The 16,003-nt window shown below is 39.1% G+C and overlaps 1 protein-coding gene across 1 annotated transcript; it reads right to left on the bottom strand.

The window, feature by feature from the left end:
- Positions 1-2,715: 2,715 nt before the first annotated feature.
- On the bottom strand, positions 2,716-4,185 carry LOC140233910 (uncharacterized). The gene has a single exon (XM_072313997.1). It carries the CDS (start codon positions 4,183-4,185, stop codon positions 2,716-2,718), a length of 1,470 nt encoding a protein of 489 aa, XP_072170098.1.
- Between the last annotated feature and the right edge of the window lie 11,818 nt (positions 4,186-16,003).

The raw sequence follows: 16,003 nt of genomic DNA, 5'->3' as shown, positions 1-16,003 counted from the left end.
AACTCTGACGAGGGACCTTAAATGGGCCTCCATGTGCAGTCACATACACTTCGGCCATTTCCGTTATTTCCTTGACCGACTTTAGGGGTCCGTTCCTTGAGGAACACCGACATACCAGGACCACATTGTTCCAAGAATTGCTGTCTTATTCGTTAGATCTAGCCATCTATCAAAATAGTGTTCTAGTCTAACTGCGAACTGCCTAGGTGATTCACCTGGCTGCGGTTCAGCCGTGCGAAATTTCCGCTGAAAATCGCTAGCCGACATCTGAAATCTCTTCAAAAGAGCTTCTTTCAAGACACCATAACCATGGGCATCATCTACACCTAGTCTACTGTACACTTCTAGTGCCCTTCCCTGCAATAGGGCGCCTAATTAATTGCCCAGCCGACCTTGGCCAATTCTGATCTGACGCGTATCTCTCAAAACGTTCTAAGTATGCGTCAATATTGTCCTTACCTTCTACGAAATGAGGTAATTTGGGTGATCTAGTCAAACTATGGCGTTGTTCATTCTCTCCTATTGGGTTCGCATTTTCCTTCTTAGCTTGCTCTAGAGCTATCTGTTTCTCAAGAATTTCAAGTTCCTTCTGTCTATCCTCCCTCGCCTGTGCTCTGTCTTCACTGGCTATTTTCTCCCTTTCATTCACAAAATCTAACAAGGCCTGGCCTGTTAGGCCTACTTCCTTACCGAAATCCATCAATTGTTTAGTGAAATCCACGATAACTCAATATTTAGCCAAAACCAGGGGATTGACAAAACAATGTAAACTGCAACTGTGTCACAATGTAAACCACACAACATTCTGTCTACCACAACCAGATATATGGTATGACAAAGGAAACCACTTATCTTGTCTGTATTGTCACAGAACAAACACTTCTTCAAACTGTACCGTACTACATACACTACAGATTTAACTATTGAGAGTACAATGTCTGAAACCATGCATTCAAGCAGTGCAGTTTCCCGGACAAGCCCCCAAAGTGTTTCTTTCGGGATAAACAAAACCTGATATTGTCATGCTGAAGTTGTCTCCGTCATCGTCGAAGTCGTACGCGAAACAGTTCGCTGGGAAGACGGAGTGCAAGACCTCGTCGAAGGGACGGTTTCCAACTGGACGTGTAGTACACGGCGAGTTCCTTCCTTGTCCCGAAGTGGCCCGAGATTACATTGTCACAAGCTGGGGTTATCTTTACACGGCGTGCACGGGGTGTCCTGTACTTACACCCGCAGCTGACCCAAGTTAACGCCATCTACAGAGTACAGCAACGAAATTACCACAACATAAAAACTACTTACTCTCTGTACTATACCATTTCATATCAGTAAACACCTATCCACAAGGATTTAAGACCGCAGCTATCACTTCGGTGCCTACAGAAAAACATAAAATAAACATTTTCTCATGTCTATAATCTATGTACGCAACCCTTCTGACTTCGGTGGAGCATTTATCTTGCTTAATAATGTGGCATTATCGTGAAATTTGTCACCAGTGACAAATCTCCACGGCAGAACAATTTCGCCTTTGACTGCTCGCGTGTTCTGCGAGTGAGTGACTCGCACAATCGTGGTTAATCGCTGGAGGTCGCTGCGATCCACGACTGTGTGTTTCCCTGGTTCTTTTCGCTATTTCGTCACTCGCGCGATCTCATAATATATATATATATATTTCTGTTCAAATAAAGTTTGAAAGAGTTAATGAATATCAAGTCAATATGGAAAATTAAATTATATAAAGATATGGATTATATAACGTGCCAAATATAGTCAATAATTATTATGACTGATTGCCATCAAACACGATTTTATAGTAACACCAAGTACTGCAACTCTGCTCCGGCGATTGACTAGACTCCCTTTTTCCAGAGCTTAGCAAGCGCCTAGCTAACCACTCATCATTCGTTAGCTCTTGTTTTCGTCGGGATGCATTTTTACAGGGAGGTGTGCCGGAAAATAAATACCCCGATCCCACCTAGCGGCTTTTCACTTGCACCTGTTCTAAAATTCTTTCTTACACCCACCTGCGTCCACGTGGGGATTTTGCAACCCGACAATCATAACAACAACTGCGGAGAACAACACTCGACGATTGTTTGAGGATGACTGTAAATGTTCAGTTGTAAATGTACAGTGGCGGAAAAAGAAGTTTCTTTCGACGTTTTCTACTAAATAAGTCGTGGATTGTGACGTGATCCGTCTACCCTGAACTGGGTAGCATAATAACAGTGGTGGATTGCACTGCCGAGATGTCAACATTAACCAAGCTGTGGTGTTTCGCTATTTACCGCTGTGTGGCTAGTCCGATATATTGTAATTGATGTAAGCGAACGTGAAACATCGGGCCCATAACAACCAGGACCAGCTATACCAGGTAAGTTCAACGATTATTTATATTCCTTTTGCCGAGGTTTTGCGGATCCCTTTTTGGCTAGTAATATTTTTGTTTTATGCAGAAAATAAACATAAACAGGTATGTTTACGAGAAATTTGATGAAACTTACCGGCATACCGAATTCTCTCTTCAAATGTGCGTCGATCCTTTTCTAAAATTTCTGGAAAGTAATCAAGACTTCTCCTTTGAAGGCCGGATATTCACATAATCAATACAGAAGGAGTAGTAGACGAACATATAAATGCGTAGGTTCCTTGTAAATTTGACACTTGCTACGTAGTTTGTTGTTTCCGTGATCCAAGTGAATGAGTTAAGCCCTACTGGAAATCGCTATCGGATGAAGACCAAGTTAGCACGAAGTTGCATTTGGAGTATGGATTTATCTTTTTCTCCGACGTTTTGCTTCCTTTTTTAGCGTGAATTGCCAAGTATCCCTCGGGATGGCGAAGTCTACTAGTACTGGCGCTAGATGTTGTGCGCATTTTTTTGCCTTTACCCTTGCTATTGTTTTCTCCGTTTTTTCCTTTCACTGTCCAGGTGGTAGAGCTTGAGGCAGGCTGAGCGTGGACCCTTTTAGCTACTGGGTCGGATGCTAGCGTAGGGGCAACATTTCGTGTGTGAGCTGTAGGCCCGGAAGTTGATGGGCCAGCTTCATCTGAACTGACTGACCGCAGCGAAGGCGAGGTAGATTTAACCGTCACATCAGACTGGACAGAAGTATCGACAGGATTGCCATCTTCTTCTCGCATCACCTTCTCTCCTTCCGTGACATGCCAACTGTCAAAAAGCGGCACCCTCATCTCCAAGTTTGGTTTTCGACGCAGAGAATAATGTTCACGCACGAGATTGAAGAAGGCGGATATGTCGTTGTTGCCATTCACCACAACTCTGTTCTGCCAGATAACTTCACACAGATGGCTTTCAAATGTGGTTATTTTGCACCCATTGATTGAAATTTTCCACGAGCCTTCGATTCTGTTTGTGTGGACTACTTTTTCCGCGCCGGTAGAAGTATTCTTGTACCGCTGAACGAAAATATGCTTGTGCTCCACAGTGAAGTGATCGTAACCTCGACTGTTAAGGCTGCTATACGCTTGCCACCCATCGGAGTAGATAGTGGACCCCTTCTCTACATGTCTCTCGATGAGTGGTATGAGGGTGGTTTCATCCCCCCTCTCGACAGGATATAGAATCAAGCGATTGGAAGAGCGCTCCACCATCCCAAATATCCATATCTTCAAACCGCGAGGGTCTCCACGATGGTACTTCGTTTGCCTGCCGAAAAAACTTTCGTCTATTTCTATTTCTCCCCTTAGCTTCTCTTCCTCCTCGTAGTACAAATCGTGGACAAACTTCCTGCAGTGATCCCTTAGGAAATTCACCCAGTCCACTGCCGATTTTTTATAGTCCATGCCGGACTGTATGGCGCATCGATGAAGTGACGATCCCAGAAGCCATTCGCGAACAAACACCAATAACTCCCGAACGTCGAAATGAACTCCTTCAAAAATCGAAAATTTGTGAGAGCTGTAATTTGTCTCATGTTTCCATGTAGCAGACCCCCTACACCTCCAAATTTTCCCGCCCTTTCTGCTCTTGGCGCTCACCACTTTGCAAGGTATCCCACATTTTTCGCAGAAGAAATTTTCCGCAATGAGGCCGTTCTGCTCCAACCACTTGTACAAGACAGCATACTCTTGCGATAACAAAAAATGAAAAGAAAATGGATTCCGAAAATGGCCGAAATGCAGAGTGTCGACGCTTTCAACCTTGGTCTTCCAAGACATGATGAATACCCCGTGTTCTCCAAACGGATGCGCGAATACGAATGGCAGCAGTCGTTTTCCAGCTACGTGGCTCAGTGGTTGCGTCATCTGCAGACCGTACCCTTATTCTAATCAGTGGCGTATGTAGGGGGGGGGGGCAAGGGGGGCACGTGCCCCGGGCGCCACTCCTTGGGGGCGCAAAAAACGAAAAAAAAAAAAGAGGAAGAAAAAAAAAGAAAAAAAACGAAGAATAATAAGAAGAAAAGAAAAATGAAAAGAAGAAGAAGAAGAAGAAAAAAAAAATCGCCCGGAAGGAGGGGGGGGGGGAGGGGAGGGAGAATGGTGGGGGGGGGGGCAGAAAACCAAATCAAACAAGATAAAAACAAAACATGATGATGACGCGGACAAAATGACAATGTTTATTGTGTTCACACAAGAATTCCATGTTCTGTAAGCTGAAATACAAACATTTTCGGCTCGCTCGCTGCGCTCGCTCGCCAAAATTTATATAAAAAAGAAAGTAAAAACAAAACGTGATGATGGCGCGGACAAAATGACAATGTCTATTGTGTTCACACATGTCATTTTATATTTAGCAGGAAATATGTTACACGGAGCAGCGACTGCAATTTCATTCGTTCTGAAGCGATCGCCGATTGGATCAAAAGAGGACGCCAATGGTTTCGAACATACGGGGGGGGGGGCAAAAAAAAATCAAAAAAGATAAGAACAAAACGTAATGACGCGAAAATATACAAATTTCGGCACACTCGCTCGTATTAATTAAGAGTATTTTTTCAAGTACTCAGTTTGTTGGTATAAATCGTTATCTATAAGGTCGTCACTGTATCTTGATTAGAATTGTAAGATTTAACAAGCAAAAAATGACAAGAATTTCATGTTTTGTAAGCTGAAATACAAAAAATTTTCGGCTCGCTCGCTGCGCTCGCTCGCCAAAATTTATCTTAAAAAAAAAAAGAGATAAGAACAAAACGTGACGATGACGCGGAAATATACAAATTTCGGCTCACTCGCGCGCACTAATTTAGAATATTTTTTAAAGTCCTCAGTTTGTTTGTAACAGTCCTCAGTTTGTTGGTATAAATCGTTATCTATAAGGCCGTCACTATATCTTGATTAGAATTGTAAGATTTGATAAGCAAAAAAATGACAAGAATTCTATGTTTTGTAAGCTGAAATACAAAAATTTTCGGCTCGCTCGCTGCGCTCGCTCGCCAAGATTTATCAAAATTCATAACATTTAAATCACCCTCAAAAAGACCCCTTTTAAGTGCTTGAAAAAGCATATCATGTGGACTTTGTTTAAAGTCCCTACCGGGATGGGGTTGGGGTTGAACACTTTTTCAGAAAATAGGGGCGCAATTTTCGCGCTTGCCACGGGTGCCGTTTTCCCTAGATACGCCACTGATTCTAATCATTGACATTCATGAATATGAAATGAAAATTAAACAGAAAAGAACCGTTTCTTACCTGAAAAGACCAGAACACCTAATAATATTTGACGCCACCGTTTAAAAACTCATAGCGTCTGGTTGTAACGTTCCATGCGTATAATTTGTACGGTCTTCCATTTTCAAAGAGTCTAAATAAAGCTCTGAAATGACATATGGCTGCTCGATCTCTGCAGAGTCCAAGCAGATCTGCCCACTCCATAAATACTTCGGGATTGAGTCCATTCACAAAGACAAAGGCTGCCATCAAACACCGCTGCCAGTGTGTAATATTTTTCGTCCAGGAGTAACGTCTAATTTTTCCGTGGCCATCGGCTCGCATTACCAATGATATCCTGGATGTCAGTCCACAGAATGTAGATGTCCCAGTTTCTTGATGTCATTGTAATTTACGCGGTTACTCGACAGACACTTGCCAACAAATGCCCAACGTTTTCAAAGATGGAAAGACGTTCGAATTAGCTCTTCGAAGGGAGTCGCAGAAAGCATTTGAATTGCACTCCAGCGCACCTCTGAATTATATTTATGAACAATTAATTATGCGAAGAACGTCAAGCATGTTGAGAACTTCACCACATGATCCCTTGAATATTTGTTTTTAAAGGGAATGGCTAGTAACTGATCAGTGGGAATAAGTGGGAATGCTGGGAGATGATTGTTCCAATCCTTGTGGGATTCATAAGAGTACATTATATATCTATTGTTGTGTGAAAATTATTTGCTTCAGAATGGTCTCATATTCAAGTAATGTGCAGTTTAATGTTTCCAGGTTAGCGTGCTTGGTCAGTGACGGGGCATTAATCTGCACATTACTTGAATATGAGACTGTTCTGAAGCAAATAATTTTCACACTACAGTAGATATATAATGTACTCTTAAATGAATCCCACAAGGATTGGACCAATCATCCCTCAGCATTCCCATTGATTCCCACTGATCAGTTACTAGCCATCCCCTTTAAGGCAAAGTGACTATATATATATATATATACATATATACTTACGGAATTTGTCACCACCACTTTCATACTAAATAAATCGTTGTTAATCTGTTCATTCCATCAATCCCACTTTTCTCCTCTCTTCAGTACATGTACTAGTCTGTACTATCAGATACTAGTGAGTAGTTATGCTATCCAACATAGACAAATAACATCACACTCCACGATTTATTTAGTGTATGCTGCTCAAGGAAACTCTCTAGATCTATATACTGATCGTGGAATTTGTCACCATCACTTTCCTACTAAATAAAGCGTAATTAACCCGTTTCTTCCATCAACCCCACTTTTCCCTTCTCTTCAAGACCACTCTGCCACTTTCAGAATATTATCCTATCCAACATATACGAATCAGAGTAGGAAACTCTATATATATTGATCGTGGAATTTGTCACCAGCCCGTGTTAACTGGCGTCCAAATCCCATAGATGGTGACAAATTCCACGATCAATAGAGAGTTTGCCGAGAGTTTCCTATATTCTTGTGTGAGGAGAGCTTCGCACGCACCGAACAATAGCTTTCATTCAAAATCACGGAAGCGTGCAAGCGGTCTGATATTCGGGTACGTGTTAGAAGATGTCACCAGTGACAGAAAACACGATATGGCCAATAATGCTCCCTTCCGTACATCCAATATCAACATAAAAGCACTTCAGCACTCTGCTTGAAAGTGCTTGAAAGTAATCATTACGCCAGTAACCACCATGTATAATCTATTATCCTCTTACACATGCAACGGTCTAATTAAACGGGGGGGGGGGGGAATAACTTCTCTACATTACACATCATCACAGACGGTATATAATTCAACCTGCTTTCAACTAGCTTGCGCTAGAGACTACAAAAAGCTGTGCACATAACACGTCGTCAGTTTACCAAAACCACTCTTCTTTAGTAGAATACAGCTTCAAATAATAGCCATGATAACTGTGATATTTGGAAAAAGGGGATATCGTAATAAAACTATTAACTTACAATTTGACTGGCGGTATCCGACATCATAATTATCGTCGGTTCAAGCCTTTTCCAGCAGACCTAACTGCTGCTCCTCCAACTGCTGCATAGCCACTGAGGTTGCTTCTATGAAGTCAGTATGGTAAGTGGTTGTATTGCTCCTATGTATTAAATCAACTAGCATTGTTCTGTGCAAACACCTGTGGCTTCCCCAGCACAGTGCTGCTCCTCACTGGCAGCCAGACACTGTAGTATTTTAGCAATGTGTTGTTGCTAGGCCAGATTTCTATACACAGGAATGTTCTGTCCAGGTGTTCATAACTCCCTTTTGTTTGTCGGTAGTAGCCCAGATTCTTGAGTAGGGCGTAACAATAGCAGTAAGAAAATCGGGGGAGAAATGACTTGTAACAGAATGAAGGAATGAATGATTGATTGAATGAATTGAATGAATAAATGAATGAATGAATGAATGAACGAATGAATGAATGAATGAATGAATGAACGAACGAATGAATGAATGAACGAACGAATGAATGAATGAATGAAGGAAGGAATGAATGAATGAACGATGATTGTGACGTTATCTGTTTTGATTTGCAAAAAGTAATCAATCAATCAATGAATCAATCAAACAAACAAACAAACAAGCAAACAAGCAAACAAAAACGCCCAAACTGCATCATGGAAATGGGGCTTCCAGCGCTAATGGTGCTTGTGGAATGGCATGATGTGAACCATGCTTTGCACACGTATGAAAGATTTGGAACCGTGGATTCCATTCCAGACTAGAGAATCAATCTGTTTAACTTCATTTTACAGTTTTACTACAGCATGTGTCTCACAAATTGCTAATTTGTGGCAATTAGATGGTCAAAATTAATGAATTTCTGTTGGAACCTGAATATTTCGGATTCAGCACACTCATACGTGTTTGGGCTGACCGGTTTTCAGCTGTTACTCGAAGATGCTACAGACAGATTTTTCCCTGAAATCCCACAAGACTTTCACCAACACTGATTGTGTGCAACGTTTCGCGAACCTTACTGACAGGTCGTGTTGACAGTTCTATGAATACTTAAATCGTTGGCTATTAGGGCCAGGGCGGACTTGTCGAAAATAATAGTGCTTCTTCTTCTTTTCTTTTCTTTCTTTTTTTTTTTCTCATATTTTTTTCATCTTCTTCCTCTTAATCCTCATTTGGAAGACTATAGATAACATGCAATCATTCAGGAAACTTAGAAAGAATGCATTAGGTATTGGGAAGAGTTGCTTTGTAAAACATAATATTATTTGCTTCCTTAAACGGATGCAGTGAATTTGAGCAACTTAAAGTCAAAAAGAACCTCGATCAAGTGGAATTGAAAAAGGTAATAGGAGGAATCTACAGAGAGACGAAAATCATTCCAAATTTTAGGTATACATTGCTCTGTAAAGATTTTTCCATCCAAGAGATGGGTAGCTAAGATTTATAAATATAAATATCAAATTGGAAGGGAATCTTTGGTCAATCGTAGCATTTATGTTAAAATCTTTTCACATTTTTGCTCGATAAATTTTGTGTCAATTGCATATAATTTTGATAACATTTAGTTTTTAAAATAAATGTTTGCAGACGTCTGAGCATTTGGCACAAGATGATAATAGTGTTTTCTTTTTTTTTTTCATAACTTTGATACCATAATATTAAGATATTAAGATATATTACTTTTTACATTGATTTCAAGGAAAACTAAGTTGTTCCTATTAATTTGAATCTCTCTTCTTGCCCACCATACGACAAAACCGATAGCTTGAATGCACCCACCCATGTTTAAATAGTGAATCTCTATGTGCACTCGCGCACACACACACATATACGCAAGCATAAGCATAGAACATAAAATTTAAAATTTAGAATTCATTGCATTTTTTTTTTATGGTGATTAAAGTGCAGTCGTGTTGTGTGAATGGTTGTATATAACATATTATTTCTGCGGTCGCTCTGCTGTATTCACAATCATAAACTCAATTCAGAAGATGAAAATCATTTTCCTAGGATTTTTTCCAAAATATATAAAAAAAAAACATATTCAAGGATAATTCAAAAGAAATATAGGGCTTTAGAGTAAAACCTATCGGCTCCTTTCCCGGTGAACGTCCGGAATCACGTAGATATGAAGTAGCTTGTTCATAGCGCCTTATTTAGAGGCCACTTGTGTGAATATCCCGAGGATAGAGCAGGGATGTCACATAGCCTAAGGATTTTGTTCCTATAGATGTAGTTAAGAAATCCTGAATATTGTAAACGTCAGTGGCTGGCTAAAACACTTGAAAATTCCCTGTCATCACATATCTGAGGGGAGAGGAAGCACACGATGTATGGACATAGAAAATCAAAGAAAATATTTTAGTCGCTGTGCATATACTCTTCACTTATTTTCTACGTTATGTTTAAGTGCTTAAAGTAAACAATAGATCAAAAATATATATATATTTTTTGTTGAAGTTTGTTATATTTGTTTTTGTCTTTGTTTTTTATGATGTAATACCTGATTTATCTTGTGTTATGTTTTTGTTGAAAGAAAAAAAAAGAAGAATGAAAATAAATGAATTGAATTGAATTGAATTGAATTAAGCAGATTTACAGTCAAGAAATGCTGGGGAAAGAAAAAAAAACACTTTGGGTATTATGGGAATATAACTATACGTAAATTATCCCGCATAATTCATGGCTGCTCCGTCACTTGCGCAAATCTAGTGATTTTTGTAAGTTTGTGTTGGGGGGGGGGTGAATAATTAGCTGTTTCTATTGTGAAGGTCGAATGATGTTATGGATGTGGTAACCTAAAGATTAATATGTAATCAAGGTGCAAAAAAAAAAATGAATGCGTGTTGACTTTTTGTGGTCACAAAATACTTGGTTTTTAATGACTGTACAGGACACTCAATATTGTGAAACAAACTGTCAGATAATCTTCAGGAATTAACACTCTGGTATTGTCCATGATCTGCGTTTTTACTCACACTACTGTTACACCATTTGATGCCTTTTTCCATTTTGAAAAAAAAAAGAGAAGAAAAAGATAAACCGACCCAATCTTGTGATGCAGTATTTTCTTTCTTTGTTGTAGAGTCTCGTCATGCGCAAGTATACTTTCCATTTCTGAGAATTACCCGAGATGACATGATATCTTCGGCTGATGTTCGTTGTTCCGAAGGTTCGTTTTAATCGGGGGAAAAAAAAAGAAAAGGAAATAAGGCTCATTATCCGAAACGTGCAGATTCCGTGCGTCTGAATGTTCACTAATCCGAAATTTGGTTAATGAAATAGGGTTCGGGTTAAGGCGAGGGAATAGGAACACTCGTGAATTCATTTCGAGGTCAGTCATTGCTATGTTTAGTCTGTCCAAAAAGGAAATACGGTTAGTTATTCCGAAAATTCCTTGATCCGAAAGTGAATAAAGGTTCGTCATTCCAAAGGTTCGAAAATGCGAACATGGAGTAAGGTTCGTTAATTCAAAGAAAAAAATAATGTATGATAACGAACCTTCGGAAGTGCAAACAATATTTGTGAAAATTAATTATGTATGAAAGAAAGAATAAAAGATTATGGAATGATAGAATTGTCGTAAATGAGAAGTTGAAGGTTTAACCTCACTTCAATAGGCATAATGGGGTAAAAAATACACATGAAGAAAAGGACAACGGTACACCATTTGATAAACTGAAACAAATCGACGTTTAATTGTTTTGATATTGGCTCATTTGAAATATATCATTTAATACATTTACAATTCATGTCTATTTACAGAGCACTCGATAAACGTAGGGTGTCAAAAATATAGCAAACGGAAGATATGAAAATAATTACCAGAATTATTATCATCAAGTGAAATGTTATCCCAGTGACACTTCACTACACAAAGCATGCTATGTTTGATTATTGTTTCAACAAGAAAAATCAACAGAAATGGGTGCACATGAGCAATACAACTGTTAATAATTTTATCTTAGTAAGATGACGTAAAAATGTCTCAAGCATAAAGGGCACACAAATGATGTGCAAGAGGCATTTTGACAACCTTTGCTAAGTTTTACGATGATTACAATACAACGTTTTCGTAGTTTGTACTTTCTCAGCTTCCCAGCATCATATATCTACGACAAAACGTGCATTACTCACACAAGCGAAAAAAAAAAAAACAAAAAAAAACACCTCATTCCCATTTTCTCTTCTTTTTTAACACATAAGGGTAGACGAGTTGAGCATTGGCAGGATTCTATCTTATACATTTTATATACAACTAGATTGAATTCTACATATCTGTCTAAAGGTAAGAACTTAATCATTCCTTTTCAAAAAAAAAAAAGACCAAAAAATACCTTGAGAAATGTTCCCAGAGAATTAAATTCATACTTACCCATGTTTTGCACTGAATCTAAACCTGCAATTCAGTCAACCTGTTACTTCGTAGTTCACGGAAAAGTGAGGGGAGGGGGGTATGCTGCCTACAGACCATGCAGATGGTCAACCAGAAACCTCTGGATGAACGATGAAAGCCATGTAAACAATGATTCAAGATTCACGTACAAAAGGCATCGCTGGACAAGTCGTATGCAATGAGTGAGTTAGGCAGTTCGTCATATGCGTCGTAATCTGGGGAATTCGAATACTTACTCATGACAAGATATATACTCTGTTTGAAAGGAGTAACTGTCAGGGGACCCCCATTTTATTATTTCTATTTTTTCATTTTTTTTAAGGGATGGGGGATGGGTGCAAATGTGGGTCGATGGAGAGTAAATGGCGAATATGCAATGCATACCTCTTTGAGAGTCTTTTTTTTTTTTTGGCGATTTTGCCCGATTCTGCTTGTTCATTTCTTGTTGAAGGGTCTAACATTTGTGTGTGCGGGGATGGGAGTTGGTGGCCGCATCCTCCCACTCCAGTTCCGCATTTCCTGAATGGTATAGTTTAGTATTGTGTGTTTGGCATATTATGACAAGTTTTGGTCGTCTGTTCAGTGTCATGTCGAGGTGCACTGTCACGTCGAGTTTATCATGGCCATTATGGTCAACTTAGTTTCATTCAATCCTGGTCTTCTTGTCGTGAATAACATGTACCTATTTATGATGTACAGTTGATTCCAGCATACTTATTCACCTTAACCCAATGTCAAAAGCTCATGTGAGAAAGAAAAAAAAATCGTGTATGATTACATTAAAAGAATCTTTCTTTTTTTTTCAATCCAAGTAATCAATTTTCGTCCATTGCGGGAAGATATTCAGTAACACTGTTTCACAGTAATTCGGTCATATTAAAAGCGAGGTATTTCAATTTTGACAGTGGTGAAAAGAGCAATATTTTACATACATTGAATATCGACCATTGGAATTTAGACGATTTCTTCATTCCATATTTCACCTTTAACTGAAAGAAAAAAAATACAGACCCATCGGGTTCAAAGCACATCCTAGAATATTTTTTTTTTGTAATGTCTAAGTTTACTTCGCCTCTTCTATTGAAGCCGTCATGTGCAGCAGAGTCCGCAGCGTATGGTTTACCTATATTATTTGCTTATGTATTGATTCTGGTATAATGACCACTAAATTTAAGCTGCAATACCCAATAAATAACAACACATTTTTTAGAACTCCAGCCGCCTGTAATCTTTATTGCCGTAATAAGGGACAAACTCCATCGGTGCCTTTTGTTATAAGGACAGTCGGTTTTTAGCGTTCTGTTTCAATGTGATAACTTGACATTAACGGTAATATCAGGTCCTACATAAATAGATTTAAGGCTCAATGAAGAACAAGGATATTGAATGTAATTTTGTATTAAATATATCAGAAAAAAGTGTACTTCTTAGGGTGATTTCCGACTTCTACCTTTCCTGCTGGGTGCATTACTAAGTACATTAATGATAATAATTAGTATAATAATAATAATGATAATAACAATAATAATAATAGTAATAACAATAACAACAGCAATGATAATAACAATAATAACAGTAATAAGAGTAATGGTGAAAATAACAATGACAATGATAATATCTATTATTACTATTAATCTTAGTATTAGTATTAGTCTGGCAATAAACCTAACCCAGAAAAAAAAAAAAGTGCGACGAAAAAAAGCAAGAAAAAAAAAGCCACTGGACTTTGGAGATTTACATGCTCTGCTTACCACGTGCCAAACAAGCACCAATTTGGTAAAACCCCAGTGCTATCTATTACTTTTGTTATTTTATTATTTTTACTACCATACATATACGTTGGACTTTGAAGAGAAGACAGCTGACTTTCTAAATGATAAAGGGAATATAAGGAGCAGGCTAACGTGTTAATTTGGTATTTAAGAGGTTAAGAGATTAAACGACTGGAATCATTTATGCAATCAAATATGAAAATCATCAGCAACAAAAAGTAAGTATCAATTATTTTAAGAGGTTAAGAGATTAAACAACTGGAATTATTTATGCAATCAAATATGAAAATCATCAGGAACAAAAAGTAAGTATCAATTATTGCAAGCTGTCTGCACGAAACGTTAAAATTACAAAGGTGTTAAAACATAAAAGTGCCGCTCCGGTGACGGCGACTATAAAGCATGAAAGGAACTTCTTATAATAGTTAAACACACCACTGCCAATGAAATTACCTTAATAACTCATGGTTTCTGTAATAAATAAGAATAATAATTTAGAATTGAAAAAAAAAAACAACAACAGGTGAAAGACTATAAAATCACCCCATCTATACAGTAATATCAAATAATTATAGACAGTTTATTCTTTTTTTTCTTTTTTTTTTTAGCTAGCTTACAATTTTAGTTTCCGGGCTCTGACTGCAGTGACTTCATCCGTGTTGAAACTCCATGGTATAAGAGTCGTCATAAAAGTTTGTGTTACTTCAAGTTATAGTCCGGGAGCCAGCGGGGGTCAGCCTAGCTGAAAAGGTTACCAATTTTTATGTGTATAGCAATTTAGTACATATGCCCCTAAGTATGGAAATGCACGTCTGGCTGGTCATCGGTGGTGGGTGTGGCCAGGAGGGCCACAAAAACGACCCCCCAAAATTAGGCTAGCCTAGCTGGAAAAGTAACCCCATGAAAACAACTGGAACTTGTTCGTTACACTTACAGGATAAATGAATGACCATTGCCAGACGTTTTAAGTGGTGGGGGGTAGCCGCCAGACGCTCTTAAAGGCCCAACTCCAGCTAGGCTAGCCTAGCTGAAAAAGTAACCTCATGAAAACCACTGGAACTTTTTCGTTACACTTACAGGATAAATGAATGACCATTGCCAGACGTTTTAAGTGGTGGGGGGTAGCCGCCAGACGCCCTTAAAGACCCAAATTTTTCCAGCTAGGCTAGCCTAGCTGAAAAAGTAACCTCATGAAACCCACTGGAACTTGTTCGTTACACTTACAGGATAAATGAATGACCATTGCCAGACGTTTTAAGTGGTGGGGGGTAGCCGCCAGACGCCCTTAAAGACCCAAATTTTTCCAGCTAGGCTAGCCTAGCTGAAAAACTAACCTAATGTAACCCACTGGAACTTGTTCGTTACACTTACAGGATAAATGAATGACCATTGCCAGACGTTTTAAGTGGTGGGGGGTAGCCGCCAGACGCCCTTAAAGACCAAACATTTTTCCAACTAGACTTGCCTAGCTGAACAAGTAACCTTGTGAAACCCACTGGAACTTGTTCTTTACACTTTCAGGATATATGAATGACCGTTGCCAGACGTTTTAAATGGTGGTGGTGGTGGGGGGGGGGGGTGTAGCCGGCAGACGCCCTCAAAGACCCAATTTTACCAGCTAGACTAGCCTATATATAGCTGGAAAAATAACCTCCTGAAACCCCCAAAGGATAATTGAATGATTGTTGCCAGACAATAGCCGTCAGACGCCCCAAAGACCAAACTCTTACCAGCTAGGCTAGCCTAGCTGAAAACTAGGAAAGTAACCCCATGAAACCCACTGGAACTTGTTCTTACACTTACAGAATAAAGACCGTTGCAAGATGCTTTAAGTGGTGGGGCGTAGCCCCCAGACGCTCTCAAAGACCCAATTTTACCAGCTATAAGGTTCACATATTTCAGAAATGATAGCAGTGTAATTCCATAACAATACCGCTTGCTTGCGAGTTCACCTGTCTATAATCTATGCATGCCTTATTCTTTTGTTCTGCTTCCTTGAGCCCCAACTCATGCATTCTTATGGTGAGTCTCCCATGTCATCATCTTTGTTCATTGCAATTTGTTCTATTTTTTTTTTGAAAATATTCTTATTCTTCATCCCAATTATCACAAATTCTGAAACTCTGTCCTGAGTATAACTAATTCATAGTTGTACAAATGTAAAAATCTGAGAACCACCCGGAGGTCTCCTGTAATGGGGGAGTTTCTTGAGCGCACATG

This window comes from Diadema setosum, chromosome 10, assembly GCF_964275005.1.
Source record: "Diadema setosum chromosome 10, eeDiaSeto1, whole genome shotgun sequence".
In the NCBI taxonomy this organism is placed as follows: Eukaryota; Metazoa; Echinodermata; class Echinoidea; order Diadematoida; family Diadematidae; genus Diadema; species Diadema setosum.
The sequence above is the reverse complement of the archived record's forward strand: the minus strand, read 5'-3'. Positions and strand labels throughout refer to the sequence as shown.

What these genes read in the sequence shown, in the direction of transcription:
- LOC140233910 (XM_072313997.1), bottom strand. Translation starts at nt 4,185, where the DNA reads ATGTCTTGGAAGACCAAGGTTGAAAGCGTCGACACTCTGCATTTCGGC.